Source organism: Lonchura striata, unplaced genomic scaffold (assembly GCF_046129695.1).
Source record: "Lonchura striata isolate bLonStr1 unplaced genomic scaffold, bLonStr1.mat Scaffold_99, whole genome shotgun sequence".
NCBI classification, from domain to species: domain Eukaryota; kingdom Metazoa; phylum Chordata; class Aves; order Passeriformes; family Estrildidae; genus Lonchura; species Lonchura striata.
The window spans coordinates 31,066-52,359 of NW_027461193.1; the positions used below are offsets into that span (position 1 = coordinate 31,066).

The 21,294-nt window shown below is 53.3% G+C and overlaps 2 protein-coding genes across 2 annotated transcripts in view; one reads left to right on the forward strand and one right to left on the reverse strand.

The window, feature by feature from the left end:
* Positions 1-806: 806 nt before the first annotated feature.
* On the forward strand, positions 807-18,661 carry LOC144248866 (olfactory receptor 14J1-like). The gene is made up of 5 exons (XM_077790844.1): positions 807-1,775; positions 17,748-17,820; positions 17,864-18,002; positions 18,321-18,421; positions 18,525-18,661. Exons 1-5 carry the CDS (start codon positions 807-809, stop codon positions 18,659-18,661), a joined length of 1,419 nt encoding a protein of 472 aa, XP_077646970.1.
* A 37-nt stretch (positions 18,662-18,698) lies between these two features.
* Positions 18,699-21,294, reverse strand: part of LOC144248867 (uncharacterized) — a 552,852-nt gene continuing 550,256 nt past the window's right edge. The window contains 1 exon segment of the mRNA XM_077790845.1: positions 18,699-19,177. Coding sequence (XP_077646971.1) covers positions 18,699-19,177 — 479 coding nt within the window.

Here is a 21,294-nt window from a genome sequence, read left to right on the forward strand (position 1 = left end):
TAGCCACTCCTCAGCCCTGGACAGCAGCAGCATCACCTCTGCAGGGCCCAGCAGGGCTCTCCTGAGCTGCCCTTGCCCAGCTGCACACAGAGCCTGCCCCAGCCAGGGCCCTGCACACAGACAGGTTTCTGTAGGGCCGGGCCAAGGGCACACAGGGTGGGATGGGCTCTGTGAGCGCTGGCAGGGACAAGGCACCTCTCAGGAGGGGATGTCCAGGCCCAGGGAGATGCTCAGGGAAGCAGAGGGGGCTGAGCAGAGCAGTGCTGGGGGAACAAGCCCATCCAGCCCCTCATCTTCCCTCAGCCACAGGAAATCCTTTGCCTCTCACATCTCTCAGTGGCAAACTCTGAGTGCAGCAGGAATTCTGGGGATTTCTGACCTCAGAGAGCGAGCAATAATGTGTCGGTAAGAAAATAATGGCAAAAATTCTTTCCTGCTCTCCATGTCCTTTAGAAGTGTGAGTGCAGATGGTACCAAGCATTTCTGCAGTAGGAGCAATTCCCCTGACAACTCCTGAATATCCAGCCTTGTCCCTCTGCCACATGGCCACAAACCCAGGGCAGCAGGGCAGGGATGGCTCCTTGAGTGCCCCCACGCACAGCCCTGGATGCTCCTGGCACATTCAGCCAGCACAACTGGAGCTCAGGCAGGGACCTGGGTGAAGGTTTTCCCAGAGCAGGAACAAGGGTGGGTGAGTCTCAGCAGGACAGTGTGCAGGGAATGGCCCAGGTTTGTCTCCAAGCAGTCTCTCCTGACTTGTCACTGTCCTTTCTCCATGAACAGGTGCCCATGTGCAGCCACAGCAAATGTCCAACAGCAGCTCCATCAGCCACTTCCTCCTGCTGGCCCTGGCAGACACGCGGCAGCTGCAGCTCCTGCACTTCTGCCTCTTCCTGGGCATCTCCCTGGCTGCCCTCCTGGGCAACGGCCTCATCATCAGCGCCGTAGCCTGCGGCCACCACCTGCACACGCCCATGTTCTTCTTCCTGCTCCAGCTGGCCCTCAGCGACCTGGGCTCCATCTGCACCACTGTCCCCAAAGCCATGCACAATTCCCTCTGGGACACCAGCACCATCTCCTACACAGGATGTGCTGTACAGGTTTTTCTGATTATCTTCTTCCTTGGATCAGAGTATTTCCTCCTGACCATCATGTGCTACGACTGCTACGTGTCCATCTGCAAACCCCTGCACTACGGGACCCTCCTGGGCAGCAGAGCTTGTGCCCACATGGCAGCAGCTGCCTGGGCCAGTGCCTTTCTCAATGCTCTGCTGCACACAGCCAGTACATTTTCCCTGCCCCTGTGCCATGGCAATGCCCTGGGCCAGTTCTTCTGTGAAATCCCACAGATCCTCAAGCTCTCCTGCTCCAATTCCTCCCTCAGGGAACTTGGGCTTCTTGCTTTTACTGCCTGTTTGGTATTTGGTTGTTTTGTGTTCATTGTTTTCTCCTATGTGCAGATCTTCAGGGCTGTGCTGAGGATCCCCTCTGAGCAGGGACGGCACAAAGCCTTTTCCACCTGCCTCCCTCACCTGGCTGTGGTCTCCCTGTTTGTCAGCACTGGCATATTTGCTCAACTGAAGCCCCCCTCCATCTCCTCCCAATCTCAGGATCTGGCCCTGTCAGTTCTGTACTCGGTAGTGCCTCCAGCCCTGAACCCCCTCATCTACAGCCTGAGGAACAAGGAGCTCAAGTCTGCAGTGTGGAGACTGATGACTGGTGCTTTCAGGAACATTAAACTGCTGGCCAATTTCTGCAAAACACTTGTAATACAAGTAAACTTTGATATTTCTTGTTGTTTTCCTTATGGAGATTCTTTTTCTTTGTTTTACATTTTAATGTTGTCCACAAACAAATGTCAGCAGCCCCTGTTTGCATTGCACACAGCAGGCGGGAGCACCCCTATGCTGGTGCTGTGGGGACATGAACCTGAGGCAGCACAAATGCCATCAGCCCCTGGGGCCAGGAAGGGCTGGGGGACACCAGGGAATCCACTCAGCTTTGTCCTGGCCTCTGCAGCCAGCCAGAAATTTGTTCCCATCAGCTGGGAGTTTCCTGTCCCACTGCAGACGCTGCTGCTCAGAGCCAGAGCTGCCTGGCAGCCACCCCCAAACTGCCCTGAGCATTTCCTTAGTTTCCCCTTTATTTCTTTACTCTTCCTGCTACAAATTTCTTCCTCTTGCCCTGCCCTGTTCCCTCCCCTGCACACAGCCCATCCCTGTTTGCCCTTTCCTCTCTGGCCCCACTCCCCATTGCAGTTCCTGACTTGGCACCATGGGAACAGCCCTTGGGGAGCAGGATCATCCCACAAATGCTGCAGGAATTGTCTGCAGGCTCCTGCAGTGCCTGGTGCTGCTCCCTTGCCAGAGGCACCCCAGGCCAGGGGGGCACATCTGGGCTGCTGTGTCTGGCTGTGGGGCTCCCTGTTCTGGGCAGTGAGGAGGAGCTGCAGAGGCTCTGCAGGACTGACAGGATGGGCTTTGGGGCTGTGAGGAGAAGCTGAGGGACCTGGGCTGCTGGAGCTTCTGAAGAGGAGGCCCAGGGCTCCTCCTGCAACTGCTGCAAGGGTGGTTTCAGGGAATCACAGAATCCGTAAGGTTGGAAAAGACCTTGGAGGTCATCAAGTCCAACCTGTGCCCTGACACTGTCTTGTCTCTTCTGAGCCTCCTCTTTTTCAGGAAAAACAACCCCAGCTCCCTCAGCTGCTCCTCACAGGACTTGTGTTCCAGACCTCTCCCCAGCCTTGTTTCCCTTCTCTGGACATGCTCCAGCCCCTCCATGTCCTGCCTAAATTGGAGGGCCCAGAACTGGACACAGCACTCGTGGTGCTGCCCAACCAGTGCCAAGCACAGGGGAAGAATCACTTCCCTGCTCCTGCTGGCCAGACAATTCCTGATCCAGGCCAGGAGCCATTGGCCTTCTTGGCCACCTGGGCACACAGCTGGCTCATGTCCAGCCTGCTGTCCATCAGTCCCTGCAGGTCCCTTTCTGCCTGGCTGCTGTCCAGACCCTCTGTCCCCAGCCTGTAGCACTGCAGGGGTTGTTGTGGCCAAAGTGCAGGACCCGGCACTTGGACTTGTTAAACCTCACCTTGTTGGATTTGGGCCCTGGATCCAGCCTGTCCAGGGCCCTGTGCAGAGCCCTCCTACCCTCCAGCAGATCAACACTCACATACAGCTTGGTGCCACCATGGTTCCATGAGTCCCCAGAGTGTCCCAATGGTCTCCATGATTCCATGAGGCCTCCCAGTGTCACAATGTCCCTTTGGTTCCATGGGACCCCTTGGTGTCACAAAGTCCCTTGGATCTTTGGGCCCCTCACTCTCACAATGTCACAGTGGTCCCCCAAGGCCCTGAAGTGTCACGGTGGATCCTTGGTTCCATGAGGTCTGGCAGGGCAGCAATGCTCTCCTTGGTCCCACATTGTCACAATGGCCTCTTGGTCCCAAGAGCCACCACGGTGTCAAACATGTTTCATTCATTCCATGAGTCCCTGAGGAGCAGTTCAGGCCTCTTGGGTCACTGGAGCCCTGCAGGCTCACAGTGGCCCCATCATAACATGAGGTCCTGCTCTGTCACTGTCTTGGTTAGACAAGACAGGAGTCTGTGAAAGAGGGCAAAGCCTCCTGTACAATGGAGAACGGCAAACCCCCCTCCCCCTGAATTACCAGGATCTTAAATTAAAAGGCTCTTAGGCAAAGATATGGGAGTGGGAGTAACAATTCTTTACTAGGAGAAAACTGGACAACAATTTAAAAAAAGGCAAATGCAATCGGTACAAACAAAACCAGTGAAAGAAAAAGTCTAGAACCTGAGGAATGCCAGTACAGTTTTGCTGGGATAATTGCTTTCTCTTGCAATAGTTGATGAGTTGCAGCTGAAGTGGTGATCTTTAGAAGGGTATAATTTTCCTCTGAAGATCTGGTGGCAGTGGGGGCCGGTCTTCCTCTGCGCCGGGGTTGCCTCTGAGCTCCGCTGCCGTCGCCTCTGCGCGCCGGCTGCTTCGCTGCGAGTGCCGCCGAAGAGAGAGCGAGAGAGAGCTGCTTTCCCCGGGAATCTCGCGCAGAGAGAGAGAGACGCTTCTCTCGGAGTCCCGCGAAGAAGAGCGAGAGCTGCTTCTCCCCTCTGGGTGGGACCCCTCACGGTGTTACATTTTTTCAGCCCTTCATTAAATCAGTCAATGGTGTATAAGCAAACCATTGCCTCTACAGGACAAACCATTGTCTCTGAGAGAGATAACAAAAACCTGTCTAACCGGTTCGCCTTCGACAGATGGCAAATGGAATACAAGCTTATCTTACAACCCAGGACATTATCCACCCTTTATTCTATTTCCATCTGCACACCATGAAATCTTACACCCAGTTCTCTCTTAAGACCAAGTTTCTCTGTGGTACACAGCGGGTCTCCCCATCTTCCTGCATTACCCACCAAGTGTAACCAGGTCCTTGAGCAAAGACAATCCCACGAATGGGTTGGTCTTTGCCTGAGGTGGGATTAATCCAAACAGTTTTCCCTAAAATACCTTTCATATGTACTACAGGGACCTTATCTCCATCTACTGCGTGTAAGAGTTCTGACTGAGCAGGGCCAGCTCGATTGACAGACCCCCGGGTGTTGACCATCCAGGTTGCTTTTGCCAGGTTAATTTCTCAGTTTCTAAATGTTCTCCCACCGAGTGCCTTCAGGGTAGTCTTAAGGAGTCCGTTGCACCGTTCAACTTTGCCGGCAGCTGGAGCATGATAGGGAATATGATATATCCATTCGATACTATGTTCTCTGGCCCAGGTGTTGATAAGGCTGTTCTTGAAATGGGTGCCGTTGTCAGACTTAATTCTCTCAGGGGTGCCGTGTCTCCACAGGACTTGTTTTTCCAAGCCTAAGATGGTGTTCTGGGCAGTGGCATGAGGTACAGGGAAAGTCTCCAGCCATCCAGTGGTGGCTTCTACCATGGTCAGCACGTAGCGCTTGCCTTGGCATGTCTGGGGCAGTGTGATGTAGTCAATCTGCCAGGCCTCTCCATACTTGTACTTGGACCACCGCCCACCATACTATAGGGGCTTCACTCTCTTGGCCTGTTTGATGGCAGCACACGTCTCACAGTCATGGATAACCTGGGAAACACTGTCCATGGTTAGATCCACCCCTCGGTCTCGTGCCCACTTGTAGGTGGCATCTCTGCCCTGATGACCTGAGGCATCATGAGCCCATCGAGCCAGGAACAACTCCCCCTTATGGTGCCAATTTAAGTCTATCTTTGACACTTCTATTTTTGCTGCCTGATCTACCTGCTCGTTGTTTCGGTGCTCCTCATTAGCCCGACTTTTGGGGACATGGGCATCTACATGACGGACTTTCACCGTCAGCTTTTCCACCCGAGAGGCAATGTCTTTCCATATATCAGCAGTCCAGATTGGCTTTCCTCTACGTTGCCAGTTGGCCTTCCTCCACCTTCCCAGCCAGCCCCACAGAGCATTGGCTACTATCCATGAATCAGTATAAAGGTAGAGCTTTGGCCACTTCTCCCTTTCAGCAATGTCCAGAGCCAGCTGAACGGCCTTGAGTTCAGCGAGTTGGCTCGATCCACCTTCTCCTTCGGTAGCTTGTGCAACTTGGCGTGTGGGGCTCCATACGGCTGCTTTCCACTTCCGGTTCATCCCTACGATGCGACAGGAACCGTCAGTGAAAAGAGCGTAGCAGGTCTCCTCTGCTGGTAGTTGGTTGTATGGTGGAGCTTCTTCAGCCCTTGCCACTTGTACTTGCTCTTCATCATCAGTGAGACCAAAGTTTTCACCTTCTGGCCAGTTCGTAATTATCTCCAAAATCCCAGGGCGATTCAGGTTTCCAATACGGGCGCGTTGAGTGATGAGGGCAATCCATTTGCTCCATGTGGCGTCAGTGGCATGGTGGGTAGAGGGAACCTTTCCTTTAAACATCCACCCCAGCACCGGTAGTCGGGGTGCCAGGAGGAGTTGTGTTTCTGTGCCAATTACCTCCGAGGCGGCTTGAACTCCTTCAAAGGCAGCCAAGATTTCCTTCTCTGTGGGAGTGTAGTTGGCTTCAGACCCTCTGTAACTTCGGCTCCAGAATCCCAGTGGTCGGTCTCGAGTCTCCCCAGGCACTTTCTGCCAAAGGCTCCAAGACAACCCATGGTTCCCGGCTGCAGAGTAGAGCACATTCTTGACCTCTGGTCTCGTTCTGACTGGGCCAAGGGCTACAGCATGAGCGATCTCCTGCTTGATCTGGGTGAAGGCTTGTTGCTGCTCAGGGCCCCAGTGGAAATCATTCTTCTTTCGGGTAACCAGATAAAGAGGGCTCACAATCTGGCTATACTCAGGAATGTGCATTTTCCAGAAACCTATGGCACCCAGGAAAGCTTGTGTTTCCTTTTTGCTGGTTGGTGGGGACATAGCTGTGATCTTGTTGATGACCTCAGTGGGAATCTGGCGCCGTCCATTTTGCCATTTCACTCCCAGGAACTGGATCTCTCGGGCAGGTCCCTTGACTTTGCTCTTCTTGATGGCAAAGCCAGCTTCTAGTAGTATCTGGATGATCCTCTCACCTTTCTCAAACACTTCTGCCGCTGTGCTCCCCCACACAATGATGTCATCAATGTATTGCAGGTGTTCTGGAGCTTCACCCTTTTCTAGTGCAGCCTGGATCAGTCCATGGCAGATGGTGGGGCTGTGTTTCCACCCCTGGGGCAGTCGGTTCCAGGTGTACTGCACGCCCCTCCAGGTGAAAGCGAACTGAGGCCTGCATTCTGCTGCCAGAGGAATGGAGAAAAACGCATTAGCAATATCAATGGTGGCATACCACTTTGCTGCCTTGGACTCCAGCTCGTACTGGAGTTCCAGCATGTCCGGCACAGCAGCGCTCAGCGGTGGAGTCACTTCATTTAAGCCACGATAGTCCACAGTCAATCTCCATTCTTTGTCAGATTTGCGCACAGGCCAGATGGGGCTGTTGAAGGGTGAGTGGGTTTTGCTGACCACTCCTTGGCTCTCCAGCTCCCGAATCATTTTGTGGATGGGGATCACGGCATCTCGATCCGTCCGATACTGCCGGCGGTGCACTGTCGAGGTCGCAATTGGCACGCGTTGTTCTTCCACCCTTAGGAGTCCTACTGCAGAGGGGTTTTCTGACAGTCCAGGCAAGGTGTTCAATTGCTTAATGTCTTCTGCCTCTACAGCGGCTATTCCAAAAGCCCACCTGAGTCCCTTTGGGTCTTTGTAATATCCGTTCCGGAGGAAGTCTATGCCTAGGATACACGGAGCATCTGGGCCAGTCACTATAGGGTGTTTCTTCCACTCCTTCCCAGTCAGGCTCACCTCAGCTTCCACCAGAGTCAATTGTTGTGATCCCCCTGTCACACCAGCAATGGAAACAGGCTCTGCCCCCACATGTCCCGATGGTATCAGAGTACACTGTGCACCAGTATCAACTAAAGCATCATATTTTTGTGGCTCTGATGTGCCAGGCCATCGGATCCACACTGTCCAGAAGATCCGGTTTTCCCGTGCCTCTCCCTGGCTAGAGACAGGGCCCCTCTAACACTGGTTATCATTCCTTCCCTGGGCATACATACTAGAGGTCCCTTCAAGGGGGTCTGACAGATCGTACCCACAAGCTTGGTCACGGGAGGTTGAGGCTACCTTCACTTTGGTGGAACTCCCCCGGTTAGAGTTTCCCTCCTTGAGTTGACGGACCCGTGCTGCCAGGACAGAAGTGGGTTTCCCATCCCACCTCCCCATGTCTTCTCCATGGTCACGCAGGAAGAACTACAGATTAGCCCTTGGGGTGTACCCTCTCTCTCTAGCTGGGGATTGTTGGGTGCTGATTCTGGGGCCTGTGACTCTCACGGGTGCTGTATTAACCTTCCTTATCTCCTCCCTCATCTCCTCTTTAAACTCCTTAATCACAGCTGAGATATGAGCCTGCATTGGGCCATTAATCATACTCTCATAATTCTTAAGTTTGTTGGCAACAGAACCTATTGTCTCCCGGTGGGTGTCAGCATTGATCGTTGCAATGAAGGTGGCGTATTGAGATGGCCCAAGATTTGCCAGACTCCACAGCATTTGTCCCGTACACCTGACCTTGTCAGGATCATTATTGTGTCGTCCATCCCTCCCAAAGAGTACCTCCAATACTGCCACTTCCCTCAGCTGTTGGATCTCTTCCTCGAGGGTCTTCCAGCGCATTCTATGATGGTGCTCTTGCATTCTCTCTCTGTGGATAAACCTTTCCCTGACACTCATTAAGAGCCGCTCCCAGAGAGAAAGGGACCCTGGTTCCCTTACAAAAACCTGATTTATACCCGAGTCCTGGGTCAAGGGTCCCAAGTTCCTTGCCTCACCACCGTCCAGCTGCACGCCTGTACCCATAAGATCCCAAACCCGGAGTAGCCAGGTAGCATAAGCCTCACGCTCTCGTCGCACAATGTCTTTATGCAGATTGCGAAGACTTTCGTACGTCAGGGACTCGGTGATGATAGCAATCTCTGGCTCCCCTGTGGGTTGTGAGGTTCCTCTATTCCTGTCCTTATCTGCAGGGTGCTCTGCTTTCACCTTAGACTTCCTTGTTTCTACCGGGGCCACTGCTGCTGACCGTGACTGCCCTTGTGGTTCAGCTGGAACCTGGACAGTTGTAACATCTGTGGGTTCCACAGCTGTACTATTAGACTGTCCCTCCTCAAGGCAAAGGGCCGGTTTCTCACCAGCTGGGGAAATGCACTCCTTCAGCATCTCTCGTATCTCCTTAACCAGAACCCTCACCCAATCTGGGCGGTTCATTTTTGAGGTGGGCTGTGGGGCAGGGTCAGGCTCTGGAGCAGCAGCATCTCGAGTCTGTGGTGTAGGTGTGAGGGTAGTTATCCAGGTTAATCTTCCCTTATCTCTGAATGCTAAATATAACAGGACTATCAGCAACACCACCCATTGTATGGTATCATTAGCACTTATAAAGGATCTTAACCCTTTGAGAACTGGTGGAGCAGACCCAAAAAGATGGTTAAAAGGTTGAGAGAAAGTTTGCCCAGGTGCTATTTCCTCGCAGTAGGTACCGTTATTAAAGTAACCCCAAAAACATACAGTTAACGTGTGATAGCTATGAATCCATGTACCTGCCTTCCAGAGGAAATTAAAGATCCATGAATTCCTCACCCAATTAACCCAGAAGCCAAACTTGATAACAGACACCGTAGCCTTAGTTATAGGACCCATTTTTAGATAAGGGTCTGCAAATGGGAAAAGTATAGCTACGATCACATGCCACCCAAACCAAGGTAAACTAGACCACATGGTGATGCTGAAGATGTTTTTACACACAACAAAACCAAATTACTTAAGAACTGTTAATCCTTTTTCCCTCTCAATGCCCTCGGGCCCCACGTTGGGCGCCAAATTCTGTCTTGGTTAGACAAGACAGGAGTCTGTGAAAGAGGGCAAAGCCTCCTGTACAATGGAGAACGGCAAACCCCCCCTCCCCCTGAATTACCAGGATCTTAAATTAAAAGGCTCTTAGGCAAAGATATGGGAGTGGGAGTAACAATTCTTTACTAGGAGAAAACTGGACAACAATTTAAAAAAAGGCAAATGCAATCGGTACAAACAAAACCAGTGAAAGAAAAAGTCTAGAACCTGAGGAATGCCAGTACAGTTTTGCTGGGATAATTGCTTTCTCTTGCAATAGTTGATGAGTTGCAGCTGAAGTGGTGATCTTTAGAAGGGTATAATTTTCCTCTGAAGATCTGGTGGCAGTGGGGGCCGGTCTTCCTCTGCGCCGGGGTTGCCTCTGAGCTCCGCTGCCGTCGCCTCTGCGCGCCGGCTGCTTCGCTGCGAGTGCCGCCGAAGAGAGAGCGAGAGAGAGCTGCTTTCCCCGGGAATCCCGCGCAGAGAGAGAGAGACGCTTCTCTCGGAGTCCCGCGAAGAAGAGCGAGAGCTGCTTCCCCCCTCTGGGTGGGACCCCTCACGGTGTTACATTTTTTCAGCCCTTCATTAAATCAGTCAATGGTGTATAAGCAAACCATTGCCTCTACAGGACAAACCATTGTCTCTGAGAGAGATAACAAAAACCTGTCCAACCGGTTCGCCTTCGACAGATGGCAAATGGAATACAAGCTTATCTTACAACCCAGGACAGTCACAAAGCTCTGCATGGTTCCACAAGGCCCTGCAAGGTCACAGTGGCCTCTTGGTTCGATGCAGCCTCAGAATGCCACAAGGAATTCCTTGGTGCTGCAGTATCAAAATGGAGCCCTGGCGGCACGAGATCCTGCAGTGTCACCAGGGTCCCTTGGTTCCATGGGGCACCACAGAATAACAATATTTCCCTCCGTTCTCAGAGTCATTGATTCCTGTGGGTCTCAGAAATGCCTCAGAATATTGTGGGGAGGGACTGGGGACAAAGTGTTATTGATTGTCAGACATGAAGAGTCTTGATTTTCATATCAGTTCAGACTGCAATAGGAGGTGCAGGGGGTCAGTATCAATTGGGACACTGCTGATATAAATGTATAAAAAGGAAAAGAAAACAGGACAAAACTGGTCTCTAAGCATTGTTTTCAATACAGTATATTGACTTTGAATACACTTCCGAAATCTGTTTCATTAACCAGAGAAGTATTGAAAACTTAATATATTCCCAGGAGCTTTTCTTTTTCGCGCATTTTGAACAAATATTTATGAGCTATTCTCACTGAATTCCTGAACTAAAGAGCTGAAGAAAGAAAAGGCCTCTGGAGCAGTAAAATTCATCAGCAACCCCCAAGTGGCTGAGGATGCATCCCCATCAGAGCACCAATGAGCAGAAATGGGCACAGCTTTGTGGCTGCCCCAGCTCTGGGATGGGCCCTGGGCCTGGAGCAGGAGCAGCTCTGGAGGGCCCCAGGGCCGGGGCTCTTGTGCTGGCCTGGGCAGATGGGATGGCAGGAGGGGCTGCAGAGCTCTCAGCACCTCAGGCAGAGGGGAGCAGGGCAGCCAGGGAGCTCCTTTGGCCTTGGCCAAGCCCCTTCCCCCATGGTGGGGCTGAGTCCTGGCTGAGCTGCAGCTGCTGCTGTGCCCTTGGCAGGGGCTGAGGCCGTGGGGCAGTGCCCAGAGCAGCCTGGGCTGAGCAGAGCTGTGGGGCCAGAGCCGGCTGGGCTGTGCTGGGGAGAGGCCCTTGGTGCTGCCCAGAGCTCAGGGCAGCTGGCAGAGCTGGCAGGGAGCTGGGCTGGGCTGGGAGAGCCTGGCACAGAAACCATCAGTGTCCATCTCAGCCTGGCTGAGCGGGCAGGGGCAGGACTCAGCCCAGGCCTTGTGGGGCAGGGCCAGCGCCTGGGCAGGCATTGAAAACAGGCAAGAGCCCCAGAGAGGAGGCTGCTCTGTGCCCTTGGGGCACGGACAGAGCAGGGAGGGGCCCAGGACATTTGTCAGCGCCAGCCTCTGTCTGTGCCAGCCCTGGGCAGCCCTGGCTGCTGAGCCCAGCTCTGCCCTGGGCTGAGTTTGGCTGTGGCCCAGCTCCATCCTCCTGCGGGGCTCAGGGCCTGTTCCCGGCCATGGCCAGCCCTGGCCGCCTCTCTGCTGGCCCAGAGGCCGGCAGAGCCCGGGCAGGGCTGTCTGTGCAGCCCCACAGGTGCCACGGGCTCGGCAGGAGCTGGCAGAGGCTGCCCAGCAGGGAGGCCATGGGGCACAGAGCCCCAAGGCTGCCCAGGGCCCCACGGCACAGGGGCCGTTCCCAGCCGCAATGCTCCTGTCCTGGGCTGGGCTGCACAGGGGCTGTGGCACCATGGCTGGGCCAGCACAGGGCCACCGAGGGGCCACGCAGCCGCTGCCGGGGCTGGCAGCAAGGCCGGGCACAGACAAGGAATTGCTGAGCATGGCCTGCGCTGGCCAGGGCTGCCTGTGCCCAAGGCAGAGCTCAGCTGCCCTTGGGGGCTGCAGGAACACTCAGGAGCCCAAAGAGCCTCCATGGCTGTGCTGGAGACCAAGGCTGGAGCAGGGAAATGCAGGGCTGCTGCGCCATGGGGAGGGCATGGAATTCCAGCACACACCTCAGCTCTCTGATGGTCCCGGCACCGTGCTGGGCCCTGTTCCAGACTGGAGCAGAGCAGATGTTGATGGCACAGGAGCCCTGCGGGGCTGGCAGGGACCTGCAGCTTGCAAGGTGCTCTGCTCTCCCTCAACTCCTCTCTGAGAGATCCAATCCCAGCTCGGCACCTCAGGGCACAAGTGGCACTGCCTGTTCATGGGCACACAGCTGATGTCTGCCTGGAAAGGGACACAGGTATTAATACTTGTACATTTCTTGTTATACAAGGACATTTTTATTGTCTGGGTCAGTTCACTACTTTTAAAAAATATCAAAGTTTTCCCCACCAGTAACAGGAATTTCCTGGAGGTGTACTGTTGAGGAAACAGAAGCAATACTGATCTTCCCATCTTCTTGAATCACCAGTATTCTCTTTGTACCATCTCCCCCTTTCTTCAGGGGTTTCCAGTTCTCCTGTTGAAATGGTCATGTCTTAGGGCATCTCTTCACCAGACCAGCTGGTTCTATGTCCCAACTGTTGCCCCCAGATTTCTTCCTCTAGGTGCTCTTTGGTCATTCAAGGGCCTCTCAAGTGACTCGATTCATGCTTTGAACAACACGGAATGACCCTATCTTTCTGAAGTTAGAATAAATATGAATGATATCTTATTGTGTTTATATCCATCACAGAATTACCATTTCCTATGTCTTTGTCTAAAACTGTTCCTGTACAGAAATCCCCTGCGGATGAGGGACATGTCAGATGCTGCTGGGCATCACAGAGAGCTGAGGGAAGAGCTGAAATGGTTATTACACTGATCAAATGTTTAACTTTTGTTCGTTGGCAAGAAACCTTTCTGTGCCTCTGAGTGTCACCATCCCTGAGCCCAAAGGACACAAACCTGATGAGTTGTGGTTCCCACTGCAGGGGCTGCACTTGGACCTTGGCTCTGCACAGGAGAGCTCTTCATCCACTTTCCCTCTTTTCCTCCCTCTGGGCATGGAGGCAGCTCCTGACTTCAGCCTGTGACTCGTGTGTGCAAAGAGCAAATCTGGGCAGAATTGGGGCAGGGAAGGTTTTGGGGGACCTTGGGATCTGTGCTGGGCACAGAAGGTGTTTTCCACTGCTCTGAGACTGTCTGGATTTAATAGCCAGCAGAGGAATGACTTTTGCATTTGATGGAGCTGTGCCTTCCCCAGGCTTTGTTGGCTGGCAATAAATGAACATCCCTCTGTGTCTGGGGCAGCTCCTTCTCCAAGGAAAGCAGGTGGGAGTTGGAGCCAAGGAGCTGAAAGCTGCAGGTGCAGCCTGGGCTGGAGGGAGCTCAGATTTGCACAAGGCTGCTCTGAGTGCCAGGGCTGGGATGGGGGAAATGGTGGGGTGAGGGTAGGGACAGAGTCTGATGGATTGTCAGCCATAAAGGGTCTTTATTTTCATATCTATTCAAACTGCATGAGGAGGTACTTGGATTCAGTATCAATTGGAGATTGCACATATCAATGTATTAACTAAAAAATCAAAATGGGACCTAAAAAATGGTTCCTCACTCCCTGTGTAAATAAAATTCATTCATTTCAATTACACTAATGGAATCCACCTAACCAACCACAAAGGATTTGAAAACATAAATCAAATTATTCCCAGAGGCTTGGCTTCTTAATGTGTTCTGAATGTTAATGAGCCCTGGAGCACTGAATTCCTGCACTGAAGAGCTGAAGGCTGAAGAAGCCTCTGGAGCAGTAAAATTCAGCAGCAGCCTCCAAGTGTCTGAGGATGTCAGCAGCCCCCACTGAGGCCATCCCTGCCCAGAGACCCTGGGGGAATGGGCAGACAAGGAGAGCGTCCCTGGGGCTGGGGCAGCAGAACTCAGAGGCACCAGCGGCTCCAGCTGGGAAATGGAGTGTGGGATGGGGCTGTGAAAGCCCTGCCTGGGCTGTGCCAAGCAGGACACACAAGCCCTGACCCCCATACAATAAAAAACTCTCTCAAGGTGACATTCAAAAGGAATGACAATTATTTCTGTCCTCTGAGTTGGATGGACTGGAGCAATACTATCAGGAGTTTCTCAGGAGCTCTAAACAACTAAACAGCCTTTACTAGGAAATTTAGAAAAATCAGAGAAACTTTGGCAAATGTTTTAATATGGCATTCAATCAACAAAAAAAACTTCTCAAGGCATTAACTTGGCCCATTCAACTTCACAAACTCTAAACCTGTTCAATTTTAAGATAATCAAAATTTGCAAGAGGACAGAAACAGAAGAAGTAGACACAGAAAGAGAGAAAAATAATACTTAGAGAAGCACACACAGAGCTACCAACTACTGGATTCCTGCAATGTTCAGCTGGAAATTCCAAGAGGAGGAAGGGTCAAGATGTGTGCTTGCCTTGTGGTCAGCCTTAAATCCCCCTTGGTGTTCCTGAGCCCTTCCCCCAAGTGGGACCTGGGGTCATTTGGTCACTCAGGAGCTGGGCTGGGGCTCCAGAGGTGGCTGTGGAGCATTGCCTGTGCTGTGCCAGGGACTGGCAGACACTGCTGGGCTGGGATAGAGGCTCTGGGGGGATTGGGGTTCCAGGGCAGGGCAAGGCTGGACCTGCCCCTTCCTCCCCCACACTGAAATGTTTCCAGCCAGCAATCTCCTCCAGTCTGTCACAACAGTCAATATTGGTGGTGAAATCCCAATATGGCCATTGACACCTGCAGGAGAAGGACAGTTGTTTTCTATAGGAAGGAAAGCCCCGAGCCCCAGTGAGAAGAGACCCTGCAGGTGCCAAGCTGTCAGGCAGCCCCTGGAGGTCAAACCAGCCAGACCTGTTCCATGTTCCCTTGGATCCTTGGGACCCCACAGTGTCCCAGGGGTCTCCGTGGTTCCCAGGCCCCAGAATGTCAAGTGACTCCTCTGTTCCATGAGGCCCAAAATGTCACGATGGACCTTTGGACCCTGGGGGTTTGTGGTGTCACAATGGTCTCCTTTGGCTCCTCAGTGTCACAATGGAACACTGATGACACGAGGCCCTGCAGTGTCACAATGGACCTTTGGTTCCCTGCAGCCCTGCAGTGCCACAAAGGCCTCTTGGTTTTTCGAGGCCCCACAGTGTCACAATGGTCCTCTTGGTTCTGTGGGGACACCCGGGGTCACAATGGTCTCACTGGTGCTGTGAGGTCTCACAGTGTCACAATGCTTTGCTTATTCCGTGGGGCCTCATAGTATCCCAATGGTCTCCATGATTCCATGGTGCCCCACAGTGTCACAATGGCCCCTTGGTTCCATGAAGCTGTGAAGTCTCTTAATGGTGTCTCCATGACTCCATGAGGCCTTGCAATGTCACAATGGACCTTTGGCTCCCTGGGGTCTCACCATGTCACAACTGTCCCTTGGTCCCATGACACCCCAAAGTGTCATAAGGGTCTCCACGGTTCTATGAGGCCTCACGGTGTCACATTGGCCCCTTGGTTCCATGGTTCCTGTGCTGGTGCATTCCCCCCTCCCCTTCTCAGGCCGCCCTGCCAGATGAGAAATGCTCGCTGGCCTCAGCCTTGGCCAGCAGCCCCTGGGCTCAGCTCCTCTGGAGCTCAGCACAAACACGCTCTTCTCCAGGCACTGCTGCTGCCCAGCCAGCTCCTGGCTGCTTTAGGAGCAGCCCTGGGAACTGTTTGTGTTCCCTCGGTGGCACAACATCCCTGTTCTCACACTGCCAAAGAAAGCTGCTGATGCCAAGTGCGGCCAGGATGAAACATGGCTGGGACTGCAGCCCCTCTCTTGGGGCCCTACAAACAGCGCTCCAAAAGGAGCCCTTGGAGCTCTCCTGGGCCAGAGACTCCTTCTGAGTGGGGCCTCTCCGAGCCGGGAACTCTCCCGTTTGCTGCACTCGGGGATCCCCAACAACGAGGGAGCCTGGGACGATCCCCCCACTCCTCCAGGCTCAACCCTTCCCTGCTGGGGAGATGCCAAAGCATCCCCAGGGAGCATTTCCCTGCCCTCAGGGGAATTTCTCACAGGTGCCTTGCACTGACTCTCTGTGTCTGTGTGCACACAGGAATGCCTGTGCTGGGGAAATGTGGCAGGAATGCTGCTCCCTGAGGGGTCTGACTGCCTTGGATAGCAGAGCCAGTCAGGCCTGTAGGTAAGGCTAAATCACGAGGTCTAAGCTAAGTTAAACGCTGCTAAGAGTTGTTCTTTTGCTAAGTTCATATGTTTAATATAAGTTATATGTTAAGTTAAATATTGTTAAATGTTATTCCTGTTTTAAATTGCATAGTTATAGTTTATAAGTTAGGTTAAATACTGTTAAGCTCTGTTCTTTTGCTAAATTGTTAAGTTTAATGTAGAAATTAAGGTAAAGGTATAAGGTAACTCCTATTAGGTTTTAGGTCTGTTAAGGTTTTGGGCCATATTCCTTTTATCCTTGCCCTCATTTTTTTTGTGTCACACACACAGGGACAGTTCTCGGTTCATTTCTGGTTTGATTGCCTGGATTTTGTTTGGTTTTGTTGTTGCTTTGTTTCCTTGCTGTGCCTGAAGTGTCCAGTCAGGAGCAGAGTGACTCTTGCCAAGGAACTTTGTGCTGCTGTCGCTTAATATTAAATCTGGTTTTTGCTGGGGATTTTTTCAGCACTCTCAAACCCTCATTGGTTACAGGGTGAAGGAGCCCTGGCCCAGGCTCTGGCCCTGGGGGACACGGGGACACTGCCGGGGGGTCCCTGTCCCCCTGTCCCACCCCCACAGCCTTGGCCCCCGTCCCCGTGTCAGGCTCTGGGGTCGATCTCGTGGAACATCCTCTGGGGGAGGCTGCGGCGCCAGGGGCAGGGGGACTTGGGGGGACAGGGGACCCTGCTGTGCACGAGCAGCGTTGGACTTCTCTGGGGGAACTGGGAGGGGGCTAGGGCAGAGTGACCTCCCCAGTGACCTCACACAGCCTCTCAGATGTCACATAGCCATCTCTGTGATGTCACACAGCCCAGTCTGTAATGTCATACAGGCCCTGTGATGCTGGGCAGTTCCGGCGCCATCCCAGCAGTGGCCTCTCCCTCCTGCCCCGTCCCTCAGCTGGTGCCACCCTTGGGGCTCTGGGCTATGGCTTCTTCTCCCTGGGCATCCCCTGCTGCCCGCCCAGGTTTTCCCGAGGAGCTGCTGCCCCTGAGCCAGAGGCTCTGCTCTGCTGCCCTGGGTACCCCGGGGCTCCCAAAGCACCCCACGGCCAGGCCGGGCCCAGAGTGTCACAATGTCCCCTTGGGTCCATCAGGCCCCACAGTGTCACAATGCTCCCTGCGCTCTCTGAGGCCCCACATCACCCAGGCCAGGCCATTGCTGTGGTTCCAGTCCCTCCCAGTATGATCCCAGTGATTCCCAGTCTCTCTCAGTATATCCCACTTGATCCCAGCATGCTCCCAGTCTCACCCACTTCCTCCAAGTTGCTTCCAGCATAATTCCAGTTGCCCAGAACCACTTCTAGCCACCCTCAGTGCAGTACTAGTTGCTCCCAGTACATCCCAGTTGCACCGACCATGGTCCAAACTGCCCTCAGAATGTTCCTGGTCACTCCCAGTATGATCCCAGTCCCCCTCGGTGTTGTTCCAGTTCCACCCAGTATGTTCCCAGTTGCACCTAGTCACCCCTAGTACAGTCCCGCTCACTGCCAGTATGACCTCAGTGGCCCCCATTACAGACACAGTCACTCGCAGTTGCCCTCACTTGCCCCCAAAATGGTCCCAGCTGTTCCCAGTGTTGTCCCCTCCAGTATGGTGCCAGACACTTCCAGTATATTCCAATTGCCCCCAGCATGCTCGATCCCAGTCACCCCAGAGTCCCCAGTATGGTTCCAGTTGCCCCCAGGATGACCTCACTCATTCCCAGTATATCCCAGTTACCTCCAGCAGGCCCCCAAACCCCCTCCCAGCACCACAAATGGCCCCAAGAGCCACAACAGCCTCTCTCAGTCCCACCAGGAGTCCCTAAAACCCCTCCCAGCCCTCCATGGAGCTGAGCGGGAAAGGTTGGTGGACAGGAACATCCCCAGCAAGGGTCAGCTAGGACACTTCAGCAGCAATTTGGGCATTTTGTGGGGAACACTTGGACTGGGCAGACGCAGGCCAGGGACTGGGACAGACAGCCGGAATTCCTGGAGAACAGATGAGGTTAGATGGACCCGTTCTGCTGGAACAACTACAAGAACATGGCCATGTCCCTTGGCTTGGATGGTCCCAGAAGAACCAAATCCTCCCCTTAACCTCAAATTCACATTCAAATCCCAGTAAAATGATTCAGCTTTAGATCTCTTTACTTGATTTCTTTATTTTTACCCCAATTCTAGGTGTTTTGATGGGATAAACAAGGAGATTATTCAGGTGGGAAAAGATCTCCATGATCATCCATTATTGCTTGATGCCACCAGAAGAAAAAGTGACACAGCAGGTAAGAATTTCTTGGGCTTTAAAGTCAAAGAAACAGCTCTTCCCAATTAATTTTCAATGTTGATCAGAGTCCCGATGGATTTTCCTGGTCTGTGTTCATCCAGGTGTCTATGGGCATCCAGGAGGATTTGAAGACCACTTTCCAGGTGTCTTCTCATCAGAGATCACAAGGAATGTGGGTCACCAGGGCTCTGACCAACATGGGTCTACTAAAGGGGGATGGAGTGGGAGCAGCGCATGAAGCTCTTCCTGCAGTCGGGGCAGTGACAGGGCTTCCCTTACCTGTGCCTAAGTTGGTGTCGAGTCAAGTGAAAGCTCCTGGAGAAGCTCTTCCCACACAGGGGACACTCATAGGGCCTCTGCCTGGTGTGGATGTGCCGGTGCCGGACAAGGTGGGAGTTTTGCTTGAAGCCCCTCCTGCAGTCGGGGCAGCGGAAGGGCCTCTCCCCGTTGTGAATCCGCTGGTGCTTGCAGAGATCAGAGCTCCACCTAAACCTCTTCTGACACTCGGGACACTCATAGGGCCTCTCCCCAGTGTGGATGCGTTGGTGGATGATGAGTTCTGAGCTCCAGCCGAAGCCCTTCCCACACTCCCCACACTTGTAGGGCCATTCCCCGGTGTGGATCATCTGGTGGCGGATCAGGTGGGATTTCCACCTGAAGCTCTTCCCACACTCCGAGCACTTGTACGGCTTCTCCCCATCATGAAGCTGCTCATGGACCACCAGCTCTGAGCTCTGGCTGAAGCTCTGCCCACCTTCCTGACACTGGGTGTGTCTTTCCTCCTCAGATGACCTTGGGCTGGTTTTGCAGCCCCTCCTCCTGCGGGATCTCTGGGGCTTTTCCTCCCCGTTGGGTTCCTGTGCGTGGCCTTCCCAGGGTGGGGGTTTTACACCTGAGCCAGTTTGGGTAAGGGGGGTGGTGTTCACCCCCCACCCCGAGCAGGGATTGCCTCACTGTTTCAGGTTACAATGTCAGATGTAACCAAAAGTGTTTTCAGTCCCCATCTCCAAAAACTGTTATCAACAGGTGGGGCAGTGTTCTTTATCTCTTCCATGGCTCAGCCCTGATAACGCCCTCCAGGGGCCATCTTCTCTTAATGGGCCATTGAGTGTCACTGCAGCACTGATAAAATTACATCATCCCATTGTGGGATGCTCCGCCCAGGGGGAGGAACCAAGCATTCCTACCTGGATATAATCTCACCCTTGCAACACCACGATCACCTTGCCTGCTGCATTCCCAGAGGACAAGAGCTCCATAAGCACCACTGGACCTTCAGAGGAAGACCAGACCCTTCTACAGGATCACTGCTTTGACAGAATCACGTTCATCACTCCAGCCGGACTGCAGCCACCATTTCATCAGCCTGCTACCACCACCCTGATTATCAGGGTGTCAGGTTATATCCTGACTCTGTGAGTTTAAACCAGTCTTTCTGAATCATAGCTTTGATCTTAATTTTCCTATTAAATTGTCCTTCTGGCTTAGACTCTCTCCCAGGTTTGCTTTGAAACCAGTACAAAACTCACTGTGCTCATCCCTTGTTTTCCTTTCAAAACAGGATTTCCCATCTCCAAATATCTTCCAGATGGAGGAGGAGGCTGCGAGGAAGAGGAAGATGCCCTGGGATGCCCAGGCAGGTGAGGAGGAAGTCAGTGCCCCTTTCCCCCTCTCTCCTGCTCCATCTCCCAGCCCAGCCTGGCCCCCAGCTGCAGGACAGCCCCACTACCGGTGCCCTCCTGCTGGGGACGCACTCGGGGGATCTCCCTGCCCTTCCCTCTGGCAAATCCCATCCTCTCCTTGTCCTTCCTCCCCCAGAGCAGGAGCTGCAGATGGAGACCAGGAAGGACAAATCCCCGCATCAGAACCTCATGGAAGAGGCCATTTTGACTGGCTCCACAGCACAGGAACCCAACGGGGAGGAAAAGCCCCAGAGATCCCGCAGGAGGAGGGGCTGCAAAACCAGCCCAAGGTCATCTGAGGAGGAAAGACACACCCAGTGTCAGGAAGGTGGGCAGAGCTTCAGCCAGAGCTCAGAGCTGGTGGTCCATGAGCAGCTTCATGATGGGGAGAAGCCCTACAAGTGCTCGGAGTGTGGGAAGAGCTTCAGGCGGAAATCCCACCTGATCCGCCACCAGATGATCCACACCGGGGAATGGCCCTACAAGTGTGGGGAGTGTGGGAAGGGCTTCGGCTGGAGCTCAGAACTCATCATCCACCAACGCATCCACACTGGGGAGAGGCCCTATGAGTGTCCCGAGTGTCAGAAGAGGTTTAGGTGGAGCTCTGATCTCTGCAAGCACCAGCGGATTCACAACGGGGAGAGGCCCTTCCGCTGCCCTGACTGCAGGAGGGGCTTCAAGCAAAACTCCCACCTTGTCAGGCACCAGCACATCCACACCAGGCAGAGGCCCTATGAGTGTCCCCTGTGTGGGAAGAGCTTCTCCAGGAGCTTTCACTTGACTCGACACCAACTTAGGCACAGGTAAGGGAAGCCCTGTGAGTGCCCCCACTTCAGGAAGAGCTTCGTGCGCTGCTCCCACTCCATCCCCCTTTAGTAGACCCATGTTGGTCGGAGCCCTGGTGACCCACATTCCTTGTGATCTCTGATGAGAAGACACCTGGAAAGTGGTCTTCAAATCCTCCTGGATGCCCATAGACACCTGGATGAACACAGACCAGGAAAATCCATCGGGACTCTGATCAACATTGAAAATTAATTGGGAAAAGCTGTTTCTTTGACTTTAAAGCCCAAGAAATTCTTACCTGCTGTGTCACTTTTTCTTCTGGTGGCATCAAGCAATAATGGATGATCATGGAGATCTTTTCCCACCTGAATAATCTCCTTGTTTATCCCATCAGAACACCTAG

What these genes read in the sequence shown, in the direction of transcription:
- LOC144248866 (XM_077790844.1), top strand. Translation starts at nt 807, where the DNA reads ATGTCCAACAGCAGCTCCATCAGCCACTTCCTCCTGCTGGCCCTGGCA. An exon ending in CAGTCACCCCAGAGTCCCCA is followed by an intron (nt 17,821 to 17,863) that starts GTATGGTTCCAG and finishes ACTCATTCCCAG; the next exon opens with TATATCCCAGTTACCTCCAG. An exon ending in CATGGAGCTGAGCGGGAAAG is followed by an intron (nt 18,003 to 18,320) that starts GTTGGTGGACAG and finishes CCCCAATTCTAG; the next exon opens with GTGTTTTGATGGGATAAACA.